The following is a 26940-nucleotide window of genomic DNA, read 5'->3' as shown; positions in this document are numbered from 1 at the left end:
CCCGCAGAGGCAGGTCCAGCATCCCTCTTCCCCCCCGCATCCAGGGGGTGGCTGGATGGCACAGCCACCACCCAGAGGCGCAGGATGAGGGCAGGGTCCCCCCCCCCAGCAGGCAGCAGGTGCCTTTCCTCCCTCGGTAACAGCCGAGCGGAGCCCAAACTGCCGTGCCGGCTACCGGGGCTGCCGTCCCCTCCGAGCAGGACATCACGTTAATAGAGGCTGATTTGCAAACGGCGTCGCCCCCCCCCCCCCAGTGCCCCCCTTTGCCTGACTCCCGCTTTTCTGCTCAATGGCACAGATGCTGCTTTGTGCTGCCCAGGACCAGGCAGGCTATTAGCAGCAAATCCAGCGAGGGAAATTAATGAAGGCGACTGCTAATAAAAGACAGCTCAGGACAGCCCGACCAACTTGCTCCGAGCGGTAATTAACTTTTTTTAAAACTCATGAAGGTAAATATGCCGTCAGCTTTGGGCCGGGCTCTCTGCTTTTTTAATAAAAGGAGGAGGAGGGGGGGGCAAGGGGAAGGGGGTGGCTGTGTGTCACAGCCGCCCCAGCACCGTCCCTATTCCCTCCCGGCCGCAGCCAAGTGACCCTCTGAGGATTTCTTTTCTCTCTGGGCAATTTCTAAAGGTTTTATTTTAAATCTGAGCACCGCGAGAGTTCTACCTCTCCTTGATCTGAGTTCTGTACAAGAGGTCACGGGGATGAACAGGATGCCAGCATTTTGCTGGACCTGCACAGCTGTTGCAGCATCGTAGGCAGAAGGCAGGATATCCTAATATCCTGATATCCTAATATCCTGATATCCTGATATCCTTACGTTGTCAGAGCAAAAGAGTGTCTCAGGCCATAACACACAAGATTTAGCCTTGTAGTAAGACAAGAACCTACACCAGGTTGCAACAAAATTCCCACTGGGATTTCTGTTTCTCCCAGAGGATTGACTGTATAATAGATAACTGAGATTTTTTTTTTTTGCCCGTGGGGAATGGGAATTGGGGCCGCACAGGCCAAAGTCACATATAATCCGGGACAAGGGTGAAGCCCAACCTGAGGCACCTGAATAAGGCTTTAGGAAAACTGGGCTTGGGATCTGCCAGCCACGTGAGGGCTGTGTTGGGAACACTCTTTAATGATGGCACTACGTGGAAAGATTGATGCCTGACATGAAAAGGAGCGAGGCAGCCCTTGGGGTGCGGCTGGGACCGCTTTGGCTCCTCGGCACTATTCTTATGCCAAGGAGGGGCTGTAAAACCCCCTCGGGGGCTTTCGTGCTGCCCCTCCAGCCCTGAAAGTGCGGAGGAGCTTTTATGCCAAAATACAATACACAGAAGGATCATAAACACATGTTCTGGGGGCGAGGGGCTGCCATGGAAACCACCCCCAGGTTTGTTTCGTCATCCAAGGAGGTGAGTTCCCGTCTTGCGTCTCCTGGGCCGCTTCCAGGTTGGCTGCAATTGGCTCTGGGGACCTCCAAAAACCAGTCTTCTGAGAGAAAAGAGGGAAATACGAGAAAAAAAAGAAGGAAAGAGAGGAATAAACTCGAGTTAAGATGGAAGAAAGAGGGAAATAGATGCTTTTGGCCACATTCAAGTGAAAAACTGGGATGAGGTTGACTGGGTTAGGTGGCAAATCCAGCCTCTCTGGCTCAGCCTTTGCCAACACAGCCCTGTCTCCCCCTCCCTGCCTTGCCCCCCTTGGGCCCGTCTCTTCCAAGGGCATCTCCAGCTGAGCCCAGCCTTCCACAGGGAGCACGGAAGGTTTGGCTGGCATGACTCCCACCCCAAACCCCTCTCCGAAGCCCCCCTCCGTCCTCCGACGCGACGTGTGCTTTTTCCCACGGCGGTTCCCATCGCCACAGCCCCGGCAGGATGGGGATACTCCTGTCTATACCTGGGATGGAGGAAAATCCCTCCAGGATGATGCACCCGGCAAGAAGCAGCATCCCTCCCCGAGGACAGCTGGAGGGAGCATCCCAGTGCTGAGCCAGCCGGGATGTTCCCCCTGCTCCTGCACAGTTCCACCACCGAGAGAGAAGTGCATCCCATCCATCCTGGCCTTTTGAAGAGCTGAAGGCACCTACTCCAGCGCCTCTTAAAAGCGGGAGAGAAACCGGGAAGGACAATGAGACCCGACCAGAAAAGACGGAGAGGGCGAGAGCGAGGCTCTCTCGGCTTCTTTTTGGCATTCCTGGAGTTTAATCAGTAAAAGGGGTCGTTAAAAGAGAGTGAGAGTGAAAAACCCTCTCCCGACGGGCTGCCCCACACACCGCCAGCGCCGTCAAAGGCTCCCTCTTGTTTTGTTCCTCCTGGCCCGTGGCAGATTTGGGGGGACACAGCTTCATCTTGCTGGCCACATCAAAGCGGTGATTATGCAAATGCTCCCACTTTTTTTTTTCTTTTTTTTTTTTTTTTAGAGAATTATTTATCACACAATAACCCCCCTGCCAGGGGGGGAAACAATAGATCAGGCTAGATAGCGCTGCTCGCCCGAGGCTGCGCGGCTGGGGGACCCCTGCGTGGTTTATTGGCCTAACCTAATTTCACTAATTCTCTTTTCACACATTTTGGGCTTTTTTTCCCTCTTCCCCTCCTGCCCCCCCCCCCCCGCGGATGTCGCTCCAAGGGCCAGGTTTTGATCCGGAGGGCACTGGGCGGGATTCGCGTGCTGAGCATTTTATTTAATTAATACATTCAGGCGCCTCTGCTGGTTTTTAATGATTTCCAGGTGTTTGTACCCAGAAGTCACAAAGTGCTCCCGGGCCTGGGCAGCCTCCAGCATCCCCCTCCATGGTGACATCCCTGGCCGTGTGCTGTGCACACTGAACAGAACCCCCTGGAAGTGCAAGTGCCTTGGGATTCACCCGTCCCTCAGAGAGGCGGAGAAAGGGAATTCTTCCTCTTTCGTAGCCCAGTCATTTTTTCCTCAGTAACATTTCTTTCCTGTGGCCTTCTCGGTGAAATCCTTCGGCCTGAAGAAGCGTGATAACTGTTTATCTATTCATCCATCCATCCATCCAACCATCCATCCATCCATCCATCCATCCATCCATCCATCCCACGTTTGCTGTCAGCATCTTCTGTACCAAGAGGCAAAGGTAAATGATCAGTAAACTTTCACTGAACTTATATATACATATATATTTAAAATATATGTACATATACATATACAATGTGGGTTTTTGCAGTTTCCTGAAGCAGCTGTTGCCCGTGGACCTGCTGTAAGTGGCATCAGCTCCCACCAGACCCTGGTTTCACCGGAGACAAGGACAGGCCCAATCCCGTAATTCCCGGTCGCTGTCACGTAAAGCAGAAAAAGCAGCAGCCCCAAAGGTACGAAAATTAGAGCTTTTTATTTATATTTTATCACAAGGACGGTCCCTTTGCTCTTCAGCTGTAAATACATACTAGAATAAACTCTGTAAATTATACAAAAAAAATACATATTTTCCATGAAATCTGTCTTTATAATAAATAAATGTGAACACGTGTGTGGCTGATCGCTGTAATGTTCCGTGTCTGTTGAGGTTTTCAGTCTGTTGATTTATTTTTAATCTCCTGAAAGAAGGGGGGAGTTCCTCGTCCCCTAAAGGTCGAAATAAATAATGTATGAGGAGATCCTTCCCCGTTCCCCCCCTCCCGATTTTTTTTTCCCTTTTGATAGAGAGTTCAGCCTAAATTTCCACGCTTGCATTCAGCCCTCACAAAGCCTACAAATTATACAATGACTTCTAACCTGGACCCCTAACAAAACAATTTACTTTTTTTTTTTTTTTTCTCGCTTTCCAACCCCCCCCTCCCGCCTATAAATCATAAGGGACAGATGGCAAAGGGGGGAGCGGGGAATGGGGGGACACACACACACACAAAAGCCCCGCGGTGACAGATCTGGGAAAACTGGACAAAGTGCACATCGGAGAGAGAGAAAGAGAAAGAGAGAGAGAGAGACGGAAAGTTTGGTTTGGCAGGTGCCGTTCCCACAGCCCGCCCTGCCCTGGGAATGGGGCAGATGCCGCCGCCGCCGCCGCCCCGGGGGGAGCCCCGGGAGCGCCGGGGCGGGCTAGAGGCAGCGGCGGGGCAGCGGCGGCGCCGGGGCGAAGCGGCCCGGCCAGTGCTCGGGGTCCGAGGCGGAGCCGGCGGGGCTGGCGGGCGATAAAGTGCAGGCGTACGGGGAGGCGGAGGGCGCGGGGCTGGCGGCGCCGCCGCTCCAGGAGGAGGCGGGCGACGGGCTGCCCTCGGCGGGGACCCCCGCGCCCGCCGCCCCGTCGGGGCCGAGCCGCGCCGCCCCGGCCAGCCGCAGGGTCTCGGTGAGCGCCCAGATGTAGTTGTGGGCGAAGCGCAGCGTCTCGATCTTGGTGAGCTTGGCGTCCTCGGGGAAGGTGGGCAGCACGTCGCGCAGGGCGTCCAGCGCCGCGTTCAGGTTGTGCATCCGGTTGCGCTCCCGGTTGTTGGCCTTGAGCCGCCGGCTCCGCTTGATGCGCTGCGCCGTCTCCGCCGTGCGCGCCGCCCGCGGGGCGCCCCGGGACCGCCCCGGCCGCCGCTTCCCCTCCGCCCGCCGCAGCCCGCGGCCGCCCGCCGCCTCCACGGGGCGCGCCGGCGGGGCGGTTCGCGGCTCCTCCTCCTCCTCCTCTTCCTCCTCCTCCTCCTCCTCCTCCTCCTCGGCGCTGGACGGCAGCGAGGGCGAGGGGGCGGGCGAGCCCAGCCCCAGCAGCAGCAGCTCGTCCTCGGCGGCCGGCGCCAGGACCTCCGCCTTCACCAGCATCCTTGCGGGGGCCGCGCCGGGCAGCACCGGGGAAGCGCCGGGCGGCAGCACCGGGGGCTTGACGGTTCGCCGGTTTGACGGAGCGGGGCGGGGGTCGCGGGGGGACCAAAGCGCGGGGGGATCGGGGAAGAGGGGAGGGAGAAGGGGGGGGGCGCGGTGTGTGTGTGGGGGGGGGCGCGTCGCTGGCACGCGCCCCGGGGGCGGCGGGCGGGTCTGGGCGGGCGGCGGCGGGAGCGGGAGCGGCGCCCGGGGCCCGTCGGGGCTGCGTGTCTGGCACACGACCCTCCTTAACACCCCTTATATACCCCGCGGGGAACAATCAAACCTACCCCCGGGGTCCCCCCGTCGTCGTCCCCCCCCCCTCCCGTCCACCTCGCCCCGCCCGCGACTCTTGTCGGGGCCGCCGCCGCCCCCCCACCCGTTTTCCCCCGTGTCCGTCCCCCCCCCCCTCCCGTCGGGGCCCCATTGGCGCCTCGCGCTCGGCTGGAGCGTGCCGCTAATTTATTAATGAATGGGGGGGGACGGCGCGGGGGAGCGGCGGGGGGGGAAGAGGAGGGGGGGGGGGGTAGGGAGGGGGCGCGAGGCGCGGCCGGCCAATCCCCGCGCCCCGCGCGCCACGCGCGCGCCCGGGGCCCCGCTCCCCTTTGCGGCCGCTTTCGAGTCCCGCGGAGCCGGCGGCCGCCCCGGCAATGGGATGCGAGGGATGCGAGGGATGGGGGGAGCTCCCCTTGGCCTCCCTGTTCGTTCCCCCGGGGAGATTTTTGTCTCTCTTGGGGAGACGCCCGTGCTGTGGTAAAAGGTGCGCAGTTCATACGCGGCTTGCCGGGGTCTGGGGATGGTATGGGGCTCCCCCGGGATGCGGCTGCTCGGTGCTGTCAGATAACAGCGGTTCGGGTTGGAAGGGACCTGGAAAGATCATCTCGTTCCAACCCCGTTCTCGTTCCCACACCTTCCGCTAGATCAGGTTGCTCCAAGCCCCGTCCAACCTGGCTTCGGACACTTCCAGGGACGGGGCAGCCACAGCTTCTCTGGGCAATGTGTTCCAGGGCCTCCCCACCCTCACAGGGAAGAATTTCTTCCTAATATCCCATCTATCCCTACCTTCTGTCAATGTGAAGCCTTTCCCCCTTGTCACTCCGTGCCTTTGTAAAGGAAATGATGGTGAGGACATACAAACCAAAAACCCCAGCACACTGTCTTCCTGTGTGGAAACACCAGCTCTGAGGCACTTTGGGGGAGTCGAGGTTTGGGACAGGATTTTATTTGCAGCTGGTAGGGAAGCCTAAAACAGGTGAGAGAGCCAAAATCGCCACAAACGTCTCGCTGAGCACACCAGGAACTTGCACGCAAATGAGTCCCTGGCTCTTGCTGCCCACTGAGTTGGTGGCCCCTGTGTCACTCCCTGCGGGAGCAGTGGCAGCCAGGCGGCTGCCTCAATTAGAGCATCTCCGTGACTCTGTGAGACATTTTAATGCTCCCCTTGCCCCCTTGTGAAAAGCAGGAGATGCACGGGATCCTCTCGGCGTCTCAGGAGAGTGGCACAAAAGAACTTTATTTTTTAGAGGCGGTGCTGGGGGTGCATAACCCGCTGTGGTGCCTTTCTGGGGTTCAGCCCAGTTCTTGCTGCCAGCCCCAGCGATGCAGCAGTTTTCTCCTCAGGACTCAGCACAAGGTGACCGAGTCCTCGCAACCCTGCAGAGGCGCTTGTGTGGTCCGTGGGCAGAGCGAGGGCCGAGCTGCTCGGCTGAGAGCGGTGGGGAGAGGGGGCAGCGGGGGGAGAGGGAGTGGGATCAGGAGCGGGAATGCCGCTGCCACTGCTGCCCACTGCCTGAACTGTCCTCCAAGGGTCAAACTGTTCAACTTCAGCCCCTTTGCCAGACTCAATCCTACTTTAGGGGAACAAAAGCCCAAAGTAGGCGACGATCAAGAAATGGGAGCACAATGATTTAAGCTTATCACACAGCCCAGAAATAAAGGACGCTGAGCTCGTGTGGGGGAGAGGGGGAGACCTTCAGAAAGGCTTTGTTTGCTGTAAGAAGATTGAACTCTGAGGTGACCCGATAGCCCTAAAAGTTTAGGGTCTGTGTTGCTGAGAGACCTTTGGGCACAGCCCATCCACACGTGGACCTCACAAGTTGAGAGCCGGCGTTAATGGCCGGCCTGCCCCAGGTGAATGGGGGCGCGACATCCCGGAGAAAGGGGGGACAAAGCTGCAGGGACAGGGTGGCCTGACCCCTCCCTGCTCTGCCTCCCTCACACCCACCCGGCCTGAGGTGTCCTAAGGGTTTGGGGGGTACCAGGGCTGCCCACACCAGGCTACCCAGCCCTATGGCAGCCCCCACAAACCCTGTGAGTGAGATGGTTCTGCTCTTAAATGGGGGGGACGGAATATATCCAAATCCAGCAGGGTATCGGGATGCTCTAGGGAGGGGAGAAATGGAAAATGCTGCAGCGTGTGTCCCTTATGCCCCGATCCAGGTCCTTCCCAAACCCTCTGTGCACTCGGGAAAAAGTGCTGCAGAGAGGGACAGGATGAGGACTGGCCCCCCAGATCCCAAGCCGCGCTGACACTTTCGGGGTTTTGGGATCAAGGCGAGGAGGGGATCCCCCATAAGCGCTGCCCCGGCACCCTTCCCTGGGTCCCCCCACCCCGAGCAGACGAGCCCCTCGTTGGGGGCCGATTGTTCCCGGCAGATTTGCATGGCAGGTGCAGGCCTGCGAAGCGATTTTGCCGTCCTGGGCCCCCCCCCTTCGCCTCCCCAAGAGGGTTTGCCTCCCCCCCCTTGTGAAAAAAGGCCGCCGGTGCCTTCCTTTCCCATGAAGAAGAGAAGAAGCTTGAGGATCGCGTGAACACGCTTCAGTTTTCTTATTCTTTTCTATAGATGTGGGGAAAAGAACAGCCGATTGTGTGAAAAACCCAGTGCCTGCAAAAAGGGACATTGGCCATCCAGGCGAAGGTGCGCAAGGGAGAGCACTAATCGCTGAACCAGGAGACAAATACGATTACCAGCTCCGAGCCTTGAGTCAGAAAGTCTCATAGACTTTAAGATGTTAATCCCCAACATAATCCTTCCTTTGGCGTGTAGGAATAGTGCAGCCACAAGAGTTGTTTTGTTATTTATATTGGCGTTTAATAAAACTCAGCCAGTGGTGAATGGGCTGCCCACTCTCCAATGGTAATTAATTCCCTATTTCAGTGACCCAATTGTGCTGGGATAGAGCAGTGGGACAGTCCCACTGCCCCAACCCGCCTTTGTGCAGCTACACGGCTCTCGTGCTTCAACAGCTATGGAAACTCATTCTTTTGATGTCATTCAATGAGTTTTCCTTGGGCATCTTCTAAACTTCAAGGACCCTTTTCTTTCTCGGACGCCTGAAAAGCAGGACTAGCTTGACCACCTCTGTAGAATTTAATGATTTGGTGAAAGGGCCTTTTTTCGGGGGGTTTGTGTAAGGAAAGAGAGAAAGAAAATTTGGCAGGCTGGCTATCAAACAGGGGGGCTATCCAAACTCGGGTGTGCCGAACTCATTCAGCTCCTAATTTATACGTGTCTTAAAAGCCACTTTTCCTTACTCAAAATACTTGGAGGCTTCTCTTAGTCGAGGCATTTCTAGAAGGGATTTGCTAGTGAGCAATAACTCTGTTTTACAGACATGAGTAAAGACACAGCAAATGGTGTTTTCAGAAGGCATTTCCACCCAGAAAAGGGCAAAACACCTGGATGTTTTTGCCCAGAAAAGGGGAAAAATACCAGGTACCTGCAATGGGTTATTGATATAAAGCGTGTCTGTGGGTTTATGCTTTTTGGTTGTACGGTGAGGTGGCGCAAGGGGTGTGTGAAGTGAGCACATGAAGAACATGGAGTCACCCTGCAGAGCCACCCTGGTCCGGGCAGCCTCTTCTATGTCTTTATACACACTTCCAAAAAAAAAAAAAAACAACAAACCCCCCCCCCAAAAAAACCCCCTTCGCAAGTCACAAACAATTCAGGATTCAACTAAGAAAACACAGAGTGAACCATATGGCCGGGGTGGCTCGAGTTGGCTGCATTTTCCCCCAGACAAAGAAGGGATTGAGAGTTGAAGGAAAGGAGAAAAAAACCCAACTTTCCGGCTGATGAAGCTGTTGTCTGGAGGCAATGATCCCAAATCTCAAGGCTTTATTCCAGGCTCCGACTGAGACGTGATATGTCATATGATTAGCATCTTTCATATTTACAAGAGTAGTGCGGGCTGCCAGTCTTTAGAGAAAGGCGAGAGAAAGAAGGGGCATATGCTGAAATGGATTTAGCATTTGAAAGAGAGAAAAGAGAGCGGATAAATACACTTAAACGAGGATTTAGTTTTACTCCCGTTGAGTTCTAATGGCTTGTTGATTGAGATTTTAGGGAGCTGGGACAGAGGTGTCAGGAGTAATTTAAAGGCGCTATTCAACCCTGCCCCGCGCGGAAGGACCCGCCGTTCCCCCTGAGGGAGGAGCGGTGCTGCGGCCGCAGTGGCGGGTTGGCTCCAAGCGTGGCGGATCACCGCGGCCGCCGCCGCTCCCTCCGCCGGGCGGGCGGGTGGCACCACCTGGCGGCGGCGGGAAAGTGAGGGGGGCAAAGTTATCTGGGATCGGGAAAACGGGGGGGGGAAAATAGGGAATTCTCGGGTGTGTTTGGCACCTGTCAGCCCGGACAGCACCTGCTGCTACAGGAGGGTGCTCACTGCCCCGTCCAGCCTGGCCTTGGGCGCTGCCAGGGATGGGGCAGCCACAGCTTCTCTGGGCAACCTGTGCCAGGGCCTCACCACCCTCACAGGGAAGGGTTTCTTCCCAACATCCCATCTAAACCCTCCCTCTGTCATTTGAAGCCGTTCTCCCCCGTCCTGGCAATCCATGCCCTCGTGCAAGTCTCCTTCCAGCTCTCCAGAGCTTGGAAAGGGGGCCTTTTAATTGTTTTAAACAAGCTCCTTCCTGGATGTGACGTATCTGTAAATACGCAAGATAACAGAATTGTTCTAAAATATAATTCTGTTATTCTTCAGACTGAATAACATAACACTAATACTATTAGATACTTTGTGAGCATAAAGGGATTTCACTTCTCAAGCAGATAAAGTCACTTTATTTTCGGTTATCAAGCAAATAAAGTCACTTTATTCAGTTTTAGTCATGTAAACACAGGGTCAAACAGAAGCATCAGTAGACGAGATACAAACAAACATGCACCACATTAAATAAATATTAAATTAGCAATTTTATAGACCATATTAATAAAATAGGCACACATTTTATTTTTCCTTCTTCTTACTCTGCTCCTCTTCCTTCCGTTCCTCCAGGTAGCACTTCAGGATGTCGTTTAGCTGCTGCTCGCACTGGCTTGCATTTTGTAATCCCTTTTCCCGTCCTAAAAACAGCAATAAACAGGATAATTACATCTCTCTTTACAGCATCCCATCATGGAACCAGCCCCTGGCAACGCTGACATCGATTTGCCCCAGAGTATCGACTGGCTGTGATCTTTCTGCTTGGAAAATGGTTCTTCAGAGCTCAGCCACTAACAAGATGCTTTCTTTGATGTCAGCCAAGTAGGTAAAGTCCCATTACTGGATTAAAAACATACTCTTTGAGTATAAAAACAGCTTGCAGGTAAAGCTGCAAATGTGCAATGTGCATTTTCCTGTGATATGTTAGATTTTATATGCAGTAAATATTAAAAATTAGATTTTATATGCAATAAATGTACTGGTTTATAGCTGTGCATGCCATATATACTTTATATATTATTATGTAGCATATATACACACTATAAAGTTTAATTAAAGAAGCTGAGCTGCACAGTTTCAGAAACCCTGGAAAAGAAAATACTACCTTTGCAGTGGTGAATTACTCTTCCCCACAGCTTGTTCCTGCTTAAACAGGCCAGGTTTCCCACAATCAGCAAGTGCCTCTTTGCCCTCGTTAGTGCGACGTTCATCCTCTTCTCCGAGTCTATGAACCCAAACTGTCTGGTCCTGACGCAGGACAAGACAATGATTTCCTTCTCAGCACCTTGGAAAGCATCTACAGTGGACACCTGGACAGGTTTCACTTCAAAAGCTTCGGAGTGCACCCCACTGAGCAAACTCTGAATCTGTGGGCAAAAGAAACAGGGAAGGGGGTGAGTTTGGCTGCTCAGAGTCAACCACTTGCCTTGAGAAAACACCCAACAAAATGTGAACTAGGAAACCACAGAGTGCAATGTGGAGGGGAAAATGAAAATATATTTTTTAATAATTCTTTGAATTAAAATAGCTTTATTAATTTTACAGGCCAAAATAAGGGGTTTTTTTTAATGCAAAAGAGCAATTATGGCAAACTACCCATTTCTCACTTCTAGTTGACTCTTCCTAGTTGAAATGAAACCTGTGTTTAAAACAAAAAATACATTTAAGGAAGTGCTTTACTGATGATCCACTACACCTTATACATCTGTGATTTATAAAGAGTAATCACACCAATAGCAGCTCCTTCTATTCCACTGGCAATCAGAGACTGGATGAGCTTGACTGCAAAGTGAGCCTCTGCCATGTTGGAAAAGCTGTTGTCTCTTTCGATCTGGAAAAGAGGGAAGAAGATTCCCAAATGAGCTCTCACAAGCAGAATGCAAAAAGGAATGGAATGGAGGAGAAAACTAAAATACTGGCTTTAAGAACTTACCTGCTCCATGCCATTCACACTGTAAAAGCACAGTGTTGGAAGCCAGTCCAGTAAAGGAGTTCTGTCCTCCTCGGAAATGCCATCCCTGAGGTTCCCTGCGTAGAAGAGCTCGTTGGCGATGGCACTGAGGGCAGGGTGACAGCGGTACTGGGTCCGGAGGAGTATTGCTTTATGCCCCTAAAAAAAAAAATGAGGATAAAGGGTGACTAGGAAGTGTTGAAGGCCAGGTTGGGTAGTGGGCGGTGGTAGGTGTGTCCCTGCCCATGTCAGGGAGTTGAATTAGGAGACCTTCAAGGTCCCTCCAACCCAAACTGTTCAATGATTCCACGATAATTTGCAAGGCTGAAACTCTGATCCTCTGACATCTAAACCAGAGTTTTCCTGGTGACTTCAGGGGACCTGCAATTCCACCCTCCACCTTTTCCAGAGGTGTGGTTGGCAGCACCTACCATTAAGCAGAGCCGGTCAAAGAGAGTCTGCTCCAATCCCTGCTCATGGACACTCTCAGACCCTTGAATAGTTGGTGGTAATTGCTTGGGGTCTCCAACAAGGACAAGCTTTTCACACTGAAACCTGAATGGGAATGTGAAAAACCGTGGAAAAAAGTTCTAAAAATGAGGCTAAACTGCTCATAACCAAAGTGTGTGTGCTGTGTTTATACATCCCATTGCTTTCCATCCGCCTTCCTGCTCCATCTTCCCACGGTTTAATAACACCCAAGGCCAGGCCTCCATTTAAAATTACTGCTCTTGCTCTCTAAGGTGAGACCTCGGGGTTCATGTGCTTAAAAAGATGTGGGGTTTGGCACTTCCAGGAGGTTGTGTCCCTGCTAAGCAAGTTATTTCCCTGCTGAAGCACCAAAGGAAGGCTGTACCTGGCGATGGGAAGGAGAGAAGCAGGTTCAGTCATCTGACTGCACTCATCCAGCATCACCACGGGGAACCTGAGAGCGTTCAGGCAGGGGAAGGGGCAGGCAGCACAGGTCACTCCAACCACTTTTACCTTTTAGAAGTGAGAGTGAAGTGGGGAGACAAAAAGAGAGGATCATTTCACAGTTCATCTCCGTGCAGTACATAACTGTAGCAGTAGAATTGCTACAGGCTACCTCGTGTCTCTGGTTCTCAACAACCTGCTCAGATCTGCTTTGTTACAATTGCTTTACAACAAGCTGTGACTTTCTGAGTCTAGGACTGAGGAGAAATGACTGGAAAGACCAGAAATTGAGGATATTTTTCTACAGGGAGTAGTAATCTTTAAAGGTAATACTCTGATGAAAAGCTGCTTAAAATATATTTGAAGTGTCCTTGGCGGTTGATACACGGCTCCAGGATAGATTTAGCTCAGTCTTTATCTTTTAACCTTTATGACTGTATAAATTTTAGTTTCAAGGTGACAGTGCAGACGAGCTGTAGTGAGAAATTTTTCTCTGCCCACCTTGAAAACTAAATTGGCAATATTAAATCAGCTTGCAGTCGAGTTCAAAAAGGGTTTCTGTCTTACATCATTAAAAAAGAACTGCGAGTTCAACTCAGAGAAGTCCTACACAGATAAGACACTAAGCTATACCCGTGGAATCAAACCTAACGCTCACTTTATTTTTCAGAATTAGGAGCCTGGCAGGTGCGAGAGGGAATTCCCAGTTTCCAAATGGTGGGTTTTGTGGATAGGACACGGTGAATCCCCACTTTCCCATCCCATCTCTTTGACTGTACCTGTTGCAGGATGGTTTTATTGGTCCCCAGTTTGTGCTGCTCAATGCTCTTCCTGACATACATTTTTTCAGCTGGAGTCAAATCTTCTTTCATGAGAGCAAGCAGCTCCTTCAGCTGCTCGTTTTCATTTCCTGAGCCTGCATGTAAACTTCAAAAAAAGATTTTGTGACGTGCATTGCAGTGACTGAAAATAACAGTGCTTGGAAAAATGTGCAAAACCAATCACACTTTATACATAACAGTGCTTTAAAACACTATTAACCTATCCCAAATTGCTTCAGATCCCATAAAGAACGAGTTTCTTACCTGTGGGGAAGAATTGCTTTGGTGATCTTCCTAATACTTCCCACTCTGATAAAATCCTCAAATCCAAGATCGAGCAGGCTTCAGAGAAAAAGAGAAGAGAGGTGTCACAGAAATGGAAGAAGAAACTTTGAAAACTTTACAAGTGGTTTTTAAAAGGCACATCAGAACACTGAAGAACACGAACTCCTGCGATCAACCAGCTGAAGCAACTCAGGCCACAGTCTTTTAATACCAACCCATTGATCTTCACCGTGTAAGTGCATTATTATTTCTGGAAGAAGAGGCTGTAAAAGCCTCAGTGACCCACCCCAGCAGTATCCTGTCCACGGCAACGTTGGTGGAAGAAGCAATGAGAAGTTTCCATGGAGTTGGCCTTGGACCCTCCGTGGCTTCGCTGCTTTCGAAGAGCTGTACGAGGAACAAGATCACCACAGACAGCAGGTAGCTCTTGCCAGCTCCAAAAACACCTGGCATTTTGGAAGAAAAAGCCAAAGTTACAAGTGAAATAGAAAGAAGTATAAACCAGCAAGGAATAGTGTGTAATAGAAAAAAAAAATTATAAAATTAAGCAAAGCTGATACGTGACCAAAAGTGGGTTTAATTTGAAAAGAAAGAAGCACTCTGATTTTGTGTACAGATATTTCTAGGGAAAAACTCAACACTTCTGTGAAATCCTCCAAAAGGCAGAATTCAAATTCAAGGATGAGGAGCTCTGTGCTGACAGAATAGATGTCTAATGTCAAGGTCACTGTCAGAGGGGCCTCATCCAGAAATTAATTTTCAGGAAGTGCCTGAAGTAGGTGAGGGGACAGCAGCATTACAAAAGAGAATATTCCATACACAGGCAGTTTATTCAAGCTCATCTTTTGGGCTACATTTCAAATAAGTCAACGCTGAATTTGCCTTTAAGTCTGCCTGAAATCGTAAATATATGACGAAGGAAACAAATCTACTGAAATGTTTCATCTCTGGGATATTTCCCTAACCCTGGCATTACATATTAATCAGACATTTGCTGCATACCACGTATGACTGTGATGGGGAAGCTCTGATGTTCCTCCTCTGGGGTGATATTCCCACACGAGGTCATCATCCGAGCGATGTGGATCAGCGACGTCGCCTGGTCCGGGTTCAGGGAGAACCTTTGGATCATCTCCTTAGCCAGTCCCATGGCCACCTCAGAGCTGACAGGGCCAGCCCTCATTGAGCTTTTCAGGCTCATGGCAGGAGGAATGAATTTTCTTTTGTCGACTCTTTTAGGAGCATTTTCAGAATGACGATTCCTGAGGGCAAAAAACAGTCAAAAGTTGGGATATAATATAATTTGTATCTCTTGGTTCTGATATTCTCGGTGACCCAACACTGAACTGCTGAGGTTTGATGACCTGCTCACAGTATGACTGAACAGTAACTTACATGTTTAGTAGGTATGGGATTAGTGGTAATGTGGAGGGATTGAAGTGCTCCTCCATATTCCTTAGGGATGCCAGCTCCCCACTGGCATTACAAACCAGCAGGGCGTGAACACACACTGAAAAAAGGCCACAGAAAAACAAAAGTAGGAAGAAATTAAATGAGCCAAGATTTCACATCAGCTAAGTAACTGAATTATAAAGTGCCAAAAGGGTAATTAGCCAACTTCATCTCTTTCATTTACAAACCAAACCAAAACAACCCCCAAACTTTGGCTCAAATCAAAAGCAAAACCAAGGAACTTCTACAAAATCACAGATTTAATACATGTTTTTTTATATAAATATATATTTATATAGTATATATATATAGTAGTGAGTTGTTTGGGATTGTATTTTCTTTCTCAGGGACAGTACCAACATATTCCTGTTATTTACACTGTGACAGGCAACTTGCATTCTATATTGTATTATTTACTATATGGTATTATTTATATTATCCTCATTTCTTCCTCCCTCACTTAGAATTTACCAGCTACTCTGCAGGTTTAATTGCATTAAGTGCTGTGTTCAAATCAAGTATTCAAAGATACAAGTGAAAAAAAAATACTGTGAATTAAATCATGTCTGAGATTTGGGAAATTCTAATCTCTTCCTTCCTTGCTGGCTGGATTTCTTCGTAGTTGCTGCCCACAATTCTGAATTATTTGGTGTAGAACTCACTGTTTGATCTCCAGTTTGAGGGACTGTAGCCTTTCAGTGGGAGCAATTCTATTTCATTGTTGGAGGATGGTCCAAAGAAAGCACTGCTTGCAATGAAAGTATCAATGGGATCAAAGTTCAGAGTCTTTGAAACCACCCAAATATCATCTGTCAAAAAAAATACAGAGTTCTCATAAGCTGCTCTTACTGCCACCTTTGAAATCAGATGCTTGGGATGTGCTTACCTTTGCTGTAGAGAGAAGAATGCTCCTTTTTGCTTAATTTGAGGTATAATTTGGGTTTGGAATCACCATCTAAGCTGGCAGGTGTATTCATAAGTTTCTTGAACTTACTGTACCTCTGGGTTTGAATTTCAAAGGCTCTCCTGTGAAATTGTAAGTTTAAGGAAAAGCATGCAAACTTATTGGCACATTTTGGATTCAGCACCAAAAATAAGAAAGCTCCACAGACTGGGCCAAATTATACAGATCGTGGTGCATGTTCATCATCTTGCATTAACAAGTTTTAAATACATTCCTCTTGCAAAATTCTCTCACATGCAGCCATAATGAAATTGTTTGCTCTACAGTTAAGCAGCACAGAATAGCTGCTAAAATTACAGCCTTGCAGAGAATAAATCAAAATCCCTCAGTAAAGATTAAATGAACAAGAATTCAAGTGCAGCAACTGTAAGGGATTTCATTAATCAAGCTGCTGGTAAGCAGGGCTAAAAAGAAATGCCATTGCTGTCAGTATTATTCCTTCTCTGATTTGGCTCTTACATGTCTTTATAGAACTGTAGCCTCTTTAAAAAGAGTGAAAATGTCTCTTAAATGCTGCTGGAATCCCGAGCTGCTGCAATATTTATAAACCCCGAATTCACACGGCACTGGAGAAAAGTGCAGAGGGTTTCAGGAATACCTCACCAAAAGCTGGCATTCCTCATAGAGAGCAATCTTTTGGCTTCTGAGGTATGTCCCAATGCTTTTGATGTCCTGGAGCACTGCACTGGGTCTGGATTTTGCCTGTGTGGGGTTCACATCTTCTATCCACTTGAAAAACGAGCACTGCTCAGCTTTCGGGGCGTCACAGGCGTAGAACAAACGACCCTGGAAAGGAGAGGGGGGGAAAGAACAGAGCATGAGCACTAAAAAAAGCAAGAAAGAAAGGGGAAAGAAAGGGGAAAGAAAGGGGAAAGAAAGGGGAAAGAAAGGGGAAAGAAAGGGGAAAGAAAGGGGAAAGAAAGGGGAAAGAAAGGGGAAAGAAGAAAGGGGAAAGAAAAAGGGGAAAGAAAAGGGAAGAAAGGGGAAAGAAAGGGAAAGAAAAAAAAAGGGGAAAGAAGGGGAAAAAGAAAGAAAGAAAGAGGGGGAGAAAGGGGAAAGAAAGGGGAAAGAAAGGAAAGAAAGGGGAGAAGGGGAAAGAAGGGGAAAGAAGGGAAAGAAAGGGGAAAAAAGGGGAAGAAAGGGTGAAGAGAAAAGGGGAAAGAAAGGGGAAAGAAGGGGGAAAGAAGGGGGAAAGAAGGGGGAAAGAAGGGGGAAAGAAGGGGGAAAGAAGGGGGAAAGAAGGGGGAAAGAAGGGGGAAAGAAGGGGGAAAGAAGGGGGAAAGAAGGGGGAAGAAGGGGAAAGAAGGGGGAAAGAAGAAAAAAGGGGAAAGAAAGGGGAAAAAGGGGAAAGAAAGGGGAAAGAAAGGGGAAAGAAAGGGGAAAGAAAGGGGAAAGGGGAAAGAAGGGGGAAAGAAGGGGGAAAGAAAGGGAAAGAAGGGGAAAGAAGGGGAAAAAGGGGGGGAAAAGGGGAAAAAAGGGGAAAAAAAGGGGAAAAAAAGGACCAGCACTTTCACCCCAAAACTGTAAAAACACGGGAATAAACAGCACCTTGTTATGACCTTCTTTTTTAACCATAACCAGCTTAGCAGGGTGCATGTGGTTGCAGAGTGGAGCACAGCTTCCCTGGCTTTGCCCATCTTTCACTGAAGTGTAAAATGATATGTCCACTTTGGAGAGAGCATTGTGCAATCTTTGGGACAGCTCAAACAGCATTATGTTCAGTTGCTCTTGAGAGAGAAAGGAAAAAATAAAGGAATTAGTAGTACAGCCTTAAAAATGCTTACGCAGGCACACAACGCTCAAGCAAATATATTTTCATTTGAAGATTTCAATCCTAAATCAAAATATTTAATCTGAGTCCTAAAAGAAACCACATGACCTGCAAAATCCATGTATTCCAGGGAAAAAAAAGAAAAGCTTGGGAATGTAAAGAGTGGAAAACAGGCACGAGGTTACATAGTTGAACAGAAGCGTGCTGTTCTTTTGGTTTGTTTTTGCAATTTTGGGCATAGATTGAATATATATAAAAAAATCAAATGCAGCCAGTTCTGCCGATGCTGAGGATTTCTGTCCCTCTTATCCTGCTTGGTGAAGCTTCAGAAATACCCTGTTTAAAAATGACAGCCTTGTACACAACACGGTGTCAGACTTACCTGTCAGAGCAGCTTTAAAAATCTGTTTGTAGTGAAGATGAGACCGAAACACAGCTGGGATGGAGATCTTTCTTTTAGGGAGATTAGCATGTTTCACTTTGTCCACGTTAGGAAAAGACAACTCAGAAATTGTTACGTCCTAAAAAGACCCAGAAAAGGAAACCATTAAAACTTGCAAGACCCTGAAGGAGGAAAATAACTTATCCCTAAAGCTTGGGCTGCCTAATTTAGGATGCAACATGAGATTAAAATTTATCACTGCATTTATGGTAATACTTCCAAAGGCTGTAAATTATGTAAGTTATGTCACTGAAAATTATGTTTTTCAGTGCTAGGGGAAGGAGCACACAATCCCCATTAATCAGATGAAAATATAGCAAAGGTAGAACAAGGCTAGGGAAGGCAGAACCACATATATGTGTATATATATATATATACACACACACACACACACATATATATGTATATGTGGTATCAGTGCTTGTTCAGTGCCATTAACTTCCTTTTCCACAGTTAAAACTGAAAAAAACGTGTAGTATTTTAAAATCAGTGACTGTGCCTTGAAGCAAGTTATAGGTGTTCTTCGAAACAGTGTTGACTTTCAAATTTAGAAAAACCCTTCTTGAAAACACGTTCTTACCAATTACAGGTGACCAAACTGCCCAACAGCTTTTATTTCATCTTCCTGCCACCAACATTCTGATTACAAACCTAAATCTGGCACTGTGTGTGCCCAGGAATTACCTTTACAGTTAGTTGAGCAGCTGCTGTTCTGCAGCTGAGACTTTTCTGTTTTGCTACATAGGTAGAAACATTTCACCCCATTGCAACTGATACTATCTTGCAGGAAATCAGAGAAATGCAGTTCCCTTTGGCTGGAAAAATGTGTTTCTGCCACTAAGACCTGTATTTGCTTGAACAGTTACACACCTGGCCCTCTCCTGTCCCGGCGTGGCAGCTCAGGTGACTCAACACCTTTTGTGTTGCCGCAGCCAGAGGTGTCTGACTTAAGTGCAGGGAAAGTAACTTCCCTTCAGAAATCCAATCTGGGGGGTTGCTGCTTGCAGGACATTCCCCAGGGGAGCTCTTGGATGTCAGCAGAGGGGCAGCACCGGGAGCGCTTTGATTCCCAGCTCTTTGATTCCCGGCTCCGCTCTCTCCCGTGTCACCCCGCAGCATTCCAAGGATGCTCTGGGCACAGATGTCATCAGTCTCTTCCCTGTCAGGGATCGAGTCACTCTGAGCACTGTTTTGATACTTCAGCCACTTGCTTTGTCTGTGTTGGGAAGTCCCGTCAGGGAGCAGGGGTTGGACAGATTCCCTTTGTCCCTCTTCCGCGTACTCCCCAAACACAGAGGTCTCATAATTCCTGTCCTGGGGGCCGGGAGCACTCCTAGGAAATTCCATTGGCTCGATGCATAAATTGCCTCCTGGAGAGCCCGAGGATTGCTGGAGCTCCTCGCTGTCAGAGGGATAAAACACGGCAGGAATCCCCTCGGTGGCAGGAAGGGTGACAAACGGAGTCCGGGTTTTAACGGTGGGTTTGGATCTCGGGAGGCTGCACTCCTCTGGATAGCTGGATTTCTCCCCTGCTGTAGGGCAAAGACATCTTACAAGCAACTTGTAGCACTTAGGGGTGGCACTTCAGATGTGCAGAAAAGAATTTTAAGTTCTTCCTTTCGCATCCTGTCTTTTAACTGGGAAGCTCCCTGGATCATGCCTGGGCAGTACCACACTAAATTTCCATACACCATGAGTGATTTTTTTTTGTGTGATTCTTTCAATTAATTTAAATTCTTTTAAATCCCCATATTCAGAAAACATTCTATAGCCACTCTACTTGTAAAAAAGACAATTATTTAAACGTGGTTGTGTTTTGGAGGCCATTAATCTGGTAGTTTTGGTAGGTCACTGACAGATGCCAACTGGAAAACACCCAGCTTAACACTTGTTCCTTTTTCCAGAAAGATCACCCCCAAAACTGTGAATTAATACTAAACAACGTAGATAAGGAAGCTTTAGTACCAAAAAGCATCCTTTGGACTAAATTCATTATCAACAGTGACAGTCATTGATAGGTGTCAGCTGGAAGTGGGTCAGAGAACAGCTCAATATGGAAGAAAACTAAAAGCAGTTAAATAAAAACATAAATATGACTTAGAAGCTTAGCTGACAGCCTTTAATTCCCCCCAGACTAGAAGCTGATTTTTCTTTATAAAACTAAATCACTCCACCGAGGTCTCTTTCAGGAGAATAGAATTGGCAGAGTAATTGTCATGGCACAACTCGCTGTGCTTCAAAAATCCTCAGGGGTTTCCAGCTAAAATACTGTAAGAGTGCAATTATAAACTGTAATGTCTTACTGAAAAAAAAAATCTGGGAGTTCTGGTTCACTTGGTAAGATCCCTTGTATCAGGGGCTCCTGGATGTCTCCAATAGTTTCCTCATTTCCTGAAGGTGGAGAAGTTGTAGAATCCGGATCAAATGAGGAAGTCACTTCTGATGAAATCTACAGGTGAAGAATTAATATGTTAGATGAATGACTGGGAAAAAAACCCTTGATTATAGCTCTTTTATCACTGTTCTCTCTCTCATCATTCTAAACAACTGAAATGTGTCTCACAGTCGAGATCAAAGAGCTTCAAAAATAAGAAATTGCCACGAACGCACAGGAAATAAAGCCAAAAATATCTAGGAAAGACAGTCAGTCCACACCTCGCCAGGTTCCCAGGAAGTCCACTGTGCTTGTCTCAGGGCAGAATGTGAAGGTGAGCCTGACACTGTCCATGCTGGCACTTCAGGATACACATGGAATGCCAGTGCTAGGAAAAACACGTGAAGGACAGAAGTCATGCAGGAATTTTGAGGCCAATTGCTGCCTTTTAACTTTTACTTCCACTTACGAGACTGATTTCTTCTTGACTCTTCAGTCACATCAGACTCCGTTTGAAAATTCCCTTCTCTGATAACATCCATATCATCCCCATGAAGACTTCTGGAACCTGGAGACTTTACCAAAAAAAAAAAAAAAAAAAAAAAAGCATGAGCAAAAACTTGCTAGAAATTCAACTGCTTCTCTTCTGTTTTTCAGAGTGGAACTGATCAGAGAAGAAAAAAAAAAAAACAAGTTAATGTTTTACCTGTCTGAAGTCAGAAAGGCCATAATTGCTTGAAAACAGGGGTGACAAAAATGTCTCAGCTGCAAAGTCCGTGTTATGGGGGTACTGCTGCCATCCCAGCTGGGAGCAGGGAACTCTCACCATGATCTCACTAGCTGCTGATCCCTTTACTTGGTGCCCTTGGAATGCAACAGGCTACACAACACATTGGAATCATCACTAACTGGAATAAATATCGCTCTGGAACTATCTACAGTCACTAAAGGTACTCTTCAATACATGCAACAAAAATAATCTCTTGGAAACTAGAAGAGAAACACACACACACAAAAAAATCTGTTTTTTCCTCTTAATTTCAGTTTAAAACTCTCCCTGGAAAATTTCCCACAGACAAATATAGTAAAAAATGATGAGAAGCCCAATACGAGACTGGTTAAAATTTTATTAGGACTCACTGTAACAGATTACAAATAGTAAACCATTTCATTGCCATCTAAGGAACACTGTTCATTATGCTTCAGTTCCACAGGAATTGTACCTTTGGTTGCCAGTCACATGTCCCAGGGGCTCTTTGGGCTGCTGCTACTGGTAGAATACATGGCTCTGTCTTCTGTAATAAACTGTCCACAGGGCTGGGCTGCACAGAAAAGTATCAAAACCTAATCCAGCCTAACCATTTAATAACCATTTCAAGTGAAAATACAAGCTAAGGAATCTCTTGTATTTATACAAAAGAAGCATTTCAATTACAGCCTTTTTATTTGGAAGCCAGGATAAAAAACTTGTGTTTGCCTAAAATCTTTAAGCTTTGGGTGGATTGAAAGAAAAGGACTATTACTGTGTGAAGTATCAAACACAAACAGATTTCCCAATATATTTCAACCCAAGTGCTAAAATTCCTAGGAATTGACTGGTAGGGAAGGAGAAGTACCAGACATATTAATGTGATGTTAAACATAACTAAATATTATCATTTGCATTAAGTTTCTTGTCATACATGAGGCTTCCTGAATATATATTGGCAAGAGGACTTGCTCTGTTTATTACCAGCTCATAACCAATACCAAGAATTTTATTCCTGGTAGAAAATGAATTTATCTTGTACAGATAAATATATGTAGTCAAAAATGGGTTACCATAAGGCCAGAAGAATCAAAGTATGAACAGGAAGGTGCCTGTAAACTTTCTGAGTAAGGCATTTCTGTAAACTCTTTTATAGCTACAAGAGAGGGAAAAGCATATGAGTTACAGATAAAAGTTGGGGTTTTTAATGTGAAAACATCTGAATATTTACTGGGCTTACAAACCCAACCCATGCAATGAGTTGCACAGTTAGGATTTAACTGAACTAAAGACACAGAGCTCACAATGTTGCTTTAAACACTAAAAACTGCATGAGGGAACCTATAGAACACATCACTCAAAAAATAAGATTTCTGAACACGAATTGTCCAAGAGAGACAAGAGTACAGAGGTCAAACGGATACAGACACACAGAATTCACTTTACAACAGAAGCTGACCTAACCTTCATCTTTCCCAAGGGGTTCAAATCTCTCTGGGAAGTCTCTGTCTCACAGAACACGCTGTTATTTTCCTCCATCTTTTGCAAGCTTTCTAAAGCTGTGCTGTGTTGAGTCAAAGCCCTCAGAAGAGCAATATCATTCACCAGAGCAGGGAGACCTGAGGAGTTTTCAGCCCCTCCTCTTTCACCTCTGCAGGCTGCAGGAGGGGTGTTTATGCTCTCTGAGTTTTCAAACTCTGTTTCAACATTCCTGTTTCCTCTGGAGATGAATGGCCTGTTCCTAAAGGATGCACAGAACTTGTGGAAAGGAGAGCATCTTCCTTATGTGACGTGCCAAATACCTGTTGATGGTCTTCTGCAATATGTTGGAATGAGCCACTGCCAAGAGCTGAATTTGGTGACAAAGCCAGCAAAGGGCTGCCTGGTTTAATGCCATCACTCCTACTCCCCCAGAAGTGTTCTGAGCCAACCTCTGGGGATTCCCTGCATCCAAGCTGTGTGACACCTTCTTCATCTGTGGCAGAAGTGATTCTGCTGGGAGAAATACCTGAAATACTTCCAGTTGACTCAAACAGACTGGTTTCAGGGTGGCATTCCTTAACATTTGTGTCCCCAGGCATAGGATCAGAGTGCTGGTTTCTTATCTGTGGCGTGCCATCAATGGTGAGTGCTGCACAGCCAGCATGATCCTCTTTATTGCTTGTGGCTTCAAGACTTAATTGACTTTCATTCATCTCTTTTACGTTGTGTCCACCACCCAAAAGTTCCACTTCAGTTCTGCTCTGGCTTGCAGGGTCTTCTGCCACCCTCCTGGTATCTCTGACACTGGTTTCACAAGCTCAGACAAAACACCCCCAGTGCAGTCACTTCCATCATTTCTCTGTCAAATGTTGAACATTTGGCTTCATTTTTGCTGTGTGTCACCCCTTCACAGAGGGAGTGAGGTCTCGGCACAGCATTTGGAGCTGCATCCCCTCCCTCAGAGCAATCTGGGCTCTCTGAAAGTGTGCCTCCCTCAGTGGGCTTCTTCACATCTCTTTCACACACTTCTTCACTGTCTGTGTCATTAAAATCAAAAGACTCCATTAGATTAAAGTTAACCTCCATCAGTTCTTCATCTGGACTACACCCTTTGCCATGCCAACTTAACTCCTCCTTAACACTTCCAGCTTCAGTCAATGTTAGATCCCCAGAGAGCTCCAGGTCACTGGGCACTCCCTCTGAATTTTGTCTTGGCTGAAGCTCGCTCTGCATCTTCACAGACGAATTCTCCCTAAGCTCCTTAGTCCCTGACTGCTCCCTGTATCCAAAAGAATTGTTTTCAAAGGTGACTGGACTTGCTGAAGGTGAAATGTCACCTGAGGACGGGACAAACTGGCTGCCACTCATTCCACTTATGGTGGACTCAGGTGGGAAGCAACTATTTGCGTTGCAGGGATCCTGCAAATCTTGACATAAATTATTTACCTTTTGTCGTGTCTCTGTCCTGGGGCTTCTTCACCATAAGGCTGCTCAGGTGAATTCAGAGGCATTCAGCATTCCAGTCCTTCTTATCATTTCCAGTTCCCTTCCTGAAAGGCAGGTGCTGAGTGTTTGGAACGATTCCTTTGGCAGGATCACCCGGAAATGCAGGTAGGGCCGTGCTTTTCGGTCGTGTAATCTGCATTTTTGATGCCTGAAACCTGGAGAGACTTTCTGTAAGTGCAGCTGTTTGTTCTCCGTGTCCTTGTGCAGGTTTGGACTTCAGAAGAGCAATGATCTGTGCCGTGCTCCTGATGTTGTGGGACACTGCCCCGGGACCAGTTTGCCCAGGAAGGAGAGGAGATTCTGGCTTCAGCAGGAACTGAGCAGAGCTTTGTTTCTCTGTCCCCTCACATCTGTCAAGAAATGGAGCTGAAAGCAGCGAGGAGACAGACAAGTGTTGTCTGTCATTATCCCTACATCCATCTTCCTGGAAGCCTGCAGGGAGATTCGTGTCCGCATCCTCCTTGTGAACCGTGGAAAATAACGGAGAGGTGACATAAAACTGGGATGGAAAAGTCCCCTGGCACTGCTTAGATGAGGGCAACAGTGTTGGTTTTTCTTCCTCTTCCACATCTGGTATTTTCTTTGCAACTTGGCGTGGCCCTTGGAACCCCTGGGAAATTTGAAATCAATGATTTAAAATCCACATTTCGCGATCGAACGTTGAACAACCGACATAAAAATCTGAAACCAAACCACACCGTAAACTTCCTTTTCAGGCCAACAGGGAGGTGTCTTGGAGGCAGAAGACTGGGTTTGACACCATTTCTATCCACTGCTGGAGTTTCTGCTGCTCTCCTTGGCTGATCTTCCAGAGGTTTTTCACTCGCTTTTGCTGCTTCGACCGTGATCAAATATCGTTCGCTTTCTAAATTCTCTCCAGCAGCCACCTAGAAAGGAGGGAGCAGCAGGGTGCACATAACAGTGCCATGTAAGAGAGAATAACTTACAGATTTATTTTAAATAAATATAGTCTTTTAAGTGCTTAGATGTAAAAAATTCAGATATTTAGACCCAGCATATCACAGATGCCATATAAAGAAATAAATATATATATATATGTAGACTAGAAAGCATCAGCACTTATCTTCAAGTTATGCTTATTTAATATGTCCCTGTAATAACACTGCTTTTACCCCAAAGGAATAAAATTCCATAAAACCTTCTGGGCAAACAATAAGACTTGTCAATAAGAAGCAGTTGTTTTCCCTTTTCATTATTTCCACTGTAGCAGAGCTTTATATCCACAACCAGAAAATTGGTTCTTTTAGTTACCAACCCAGTGTTTGAAGCTCTGCCTGAAACACGAAGCACAATCAGGCATTCAAATAACAACTCCAAACAAGCTGTACCTGAGATTTTATAAAAATACTCTCCAGGCATTGTCCTTTGTCATCAAACAAGGTGGCCTGCAATGAAAAAAAACGGGATTTTAAATAACCACTTATTTCACAGAGCCACAGTTGGCACTGGCAGTCCAGCAGTACCAGATGGGATTAAATCCAAGAGTATTAAATCTGAGTTTTCACCTGATTTCTGCCAGTTCTAATCCTCAGAACTCCATCTTGCCACGTTTTCGCTTTTTTTGTCTTTTGGTGAGTGTATAATACCTGTTTTAAACGTGCAAAATAAGAAGATATTTGAATAATACAGCGGCTTCAGTCTTTTAATTATTCCTATAATAATAGTATGCAGTGTTAAAAATCACTTACAGTAAATTCTTGAGAGGCCAGTGCTTTGTCAAAACAGTCATTTATTTCACAAACATCCACATCTTCACACAGCCTGAGAGGCGGGGAAACAGTCAGAATTCACCAGAGCTGTGAAAGAAGTGTATGGACAAAGAATTATATGTCAGTTCATTTCTGTTTTCCCCTCAAAAGAACTTTTCCTGCCAGAAAACCTCCCCCTCAAAAAAAAAACAAAACCAAAAATACCCCAGAAGCTGTTACCAGAATAATTTTGTGCCAGGTGTGGAGCTGGCCATGCATGTTCAACTCATGTAAAACACGAATTATATTTAAAACACAACTGACTGCAGAACCGGCCACCCGTGAAGCCAACCTCTTCATGTATTTAACGTTAGACCGCAATAACACTTAAAACAAAGTTCAAATAGCCTCTGGATGAGTGAGGAACAGTTTATACGGAGAAAGGGGGAAAGATTCCTGCCGTTTCTTGTGGCTGCCACCTCCTCGGTTGCTTAACGAGGTGAAAATCCATGGAAGTGGACATCCTTGGAGGACACGAAGTTACCACCTTTAAAGCCGCTGGATGGATGCGAAACCCTTCCAGTGACTCCAGGCGGGATGCCGCGGGAGCAGGGACGTTCAAAACAAACCAACCCACCGCCTCCTTTTCCAGCCCCCTCGGCCAGCAGCATTCCCTTCAGCGCCAAGGGGGGATTCCATTCCCCGAGGGACCGCGGCCGGTGGACACCGCGATCCCTACCCAGCGACCAGGATCAGGACCGGAATCAGGACCAGGATCGGAGTCAGGCTCGGGATCGGATGGATTGGGATGGGGATTAGGAGCGGGACGGGGATCCCGGTGGCAGCCGCCGCCCTCTCAAACTTCCCGCCGCGGCGCCCCGCGTGACGTCACAGCTGCGCGCCGCCCGGCGGGGAGGAAGTCACGTGTGCGCGGGGCCGGGCGCGCCCCCCGCCGCCCCCGCCGCTGCCACCGCCGTGCACGCGCGGGCGCCGCCGCGGGGCTTTTCATCCCT

At 47.8% G+C, this 26940-nt stretch overlaps 2 protein-coding genes across 2 annotated transcripts; both read right to left on the bottom strand.

The window, feature by feature from the left end:
• Nucleotides 1-4059: 4059 nt before the first annotated feature.
• On the bottom strand, nt 4060-4804 carry NEUROG2 (neurogenin 2). Its single transcript, XM_032686380.1, has 2 exons — nt 4634-4804; nt 4060-4570 (listed from the first exon to the last, which is right to left on the bottom strand). Exons 1-2 carry the CDS (start codon nt 4759-4761, stop codon nt 4060-4062), a joined length of 639 nt encoding a protein of 212 aa, XP_032542271.1. The 5' UTR covers nt 4762-4804.
• A 5069-nt stretch (nt 4805-9873) lies between these two features.
• On the bottom strand, nt 9874-26202 carry ZGRF1 (zinc finger GRF-type containing 1). Its single transcript, XM_032686705.1, is given in 35 exon segments — nt 9874-10148; nt 10613-10874; nt 11204-11338; nt 11441-11617; nt 11890-12013; nt 12315-12442; nt 13153-13300; nt 13459-13536; nt 13766-13925; nt 14482-14741; nt 14875-14989; nt 15594-15740; nt 15818-15957; nt 16494-16681; nt 17444-17622; nt 18049-18187; nt 18979-19657; nt 20412-20557; nt 20764-20870; nt 20952-21057; nt 21189-21362; nt 21706-21804; nt 22304-22386; nt 22695-22727; nt 22730-22936; nt 22939-23529; nt 23532-23573; nt 23576-24157; nt 24160-24219; nt 24222-24828; nt 24917-25105; nt 25568-25624; nt 25745-25825; nt 25928-26000; nt 26168-26202. Coding segments are annotated over 35 exon segments (6447 nt in total). The 3' UTR covers nt 9874-10032.
• Between the last annotated feature and the right edge of the window lie 738 nt (nt 26203-26940).

The sequence above is a fragment of the Chiroxiphia lanceolata genome, chromosome 4 (genome assembly GCF_009829145.1).
Source record: "Chiroxiphia lanceolata isolate bChiLan1 chromosome 4, bChiLan1.pri, whole genome shotgun sequence".
Classification (NCBI taxonomy): Eukaryota; Metazoa; Chordata; class Aves; order Passeriformes; family Pipridae; genus Chiroxiphia; species Chiroxiphia lanceolata.
The sequence above is the reverse complement of the archived record's forward strand: the minus strand, read 5'-3'. Positions and strand labels throughout refer to the sequence as shown.

What these genes read in the sequence shown, in the direction of transcription:
- NEUROG2 (XM_032686380.1), bottom strand. Translation starts at nt 4,761, where the DNA reads ATGCTGGTGAAGGCGGAGGTCCTGGCGCCGGCCGCCGAGGACGAGCTG. An exon ending in GAGGAGGAGGAGGAGGAGGA is followed by an intron (nt 4,571 to 4,633) that starts GGAAGAGGAGGA and finishes GGAGGCGGCGGG; the next exon opens with CGGCCGCGGGCTGCGGCGGG.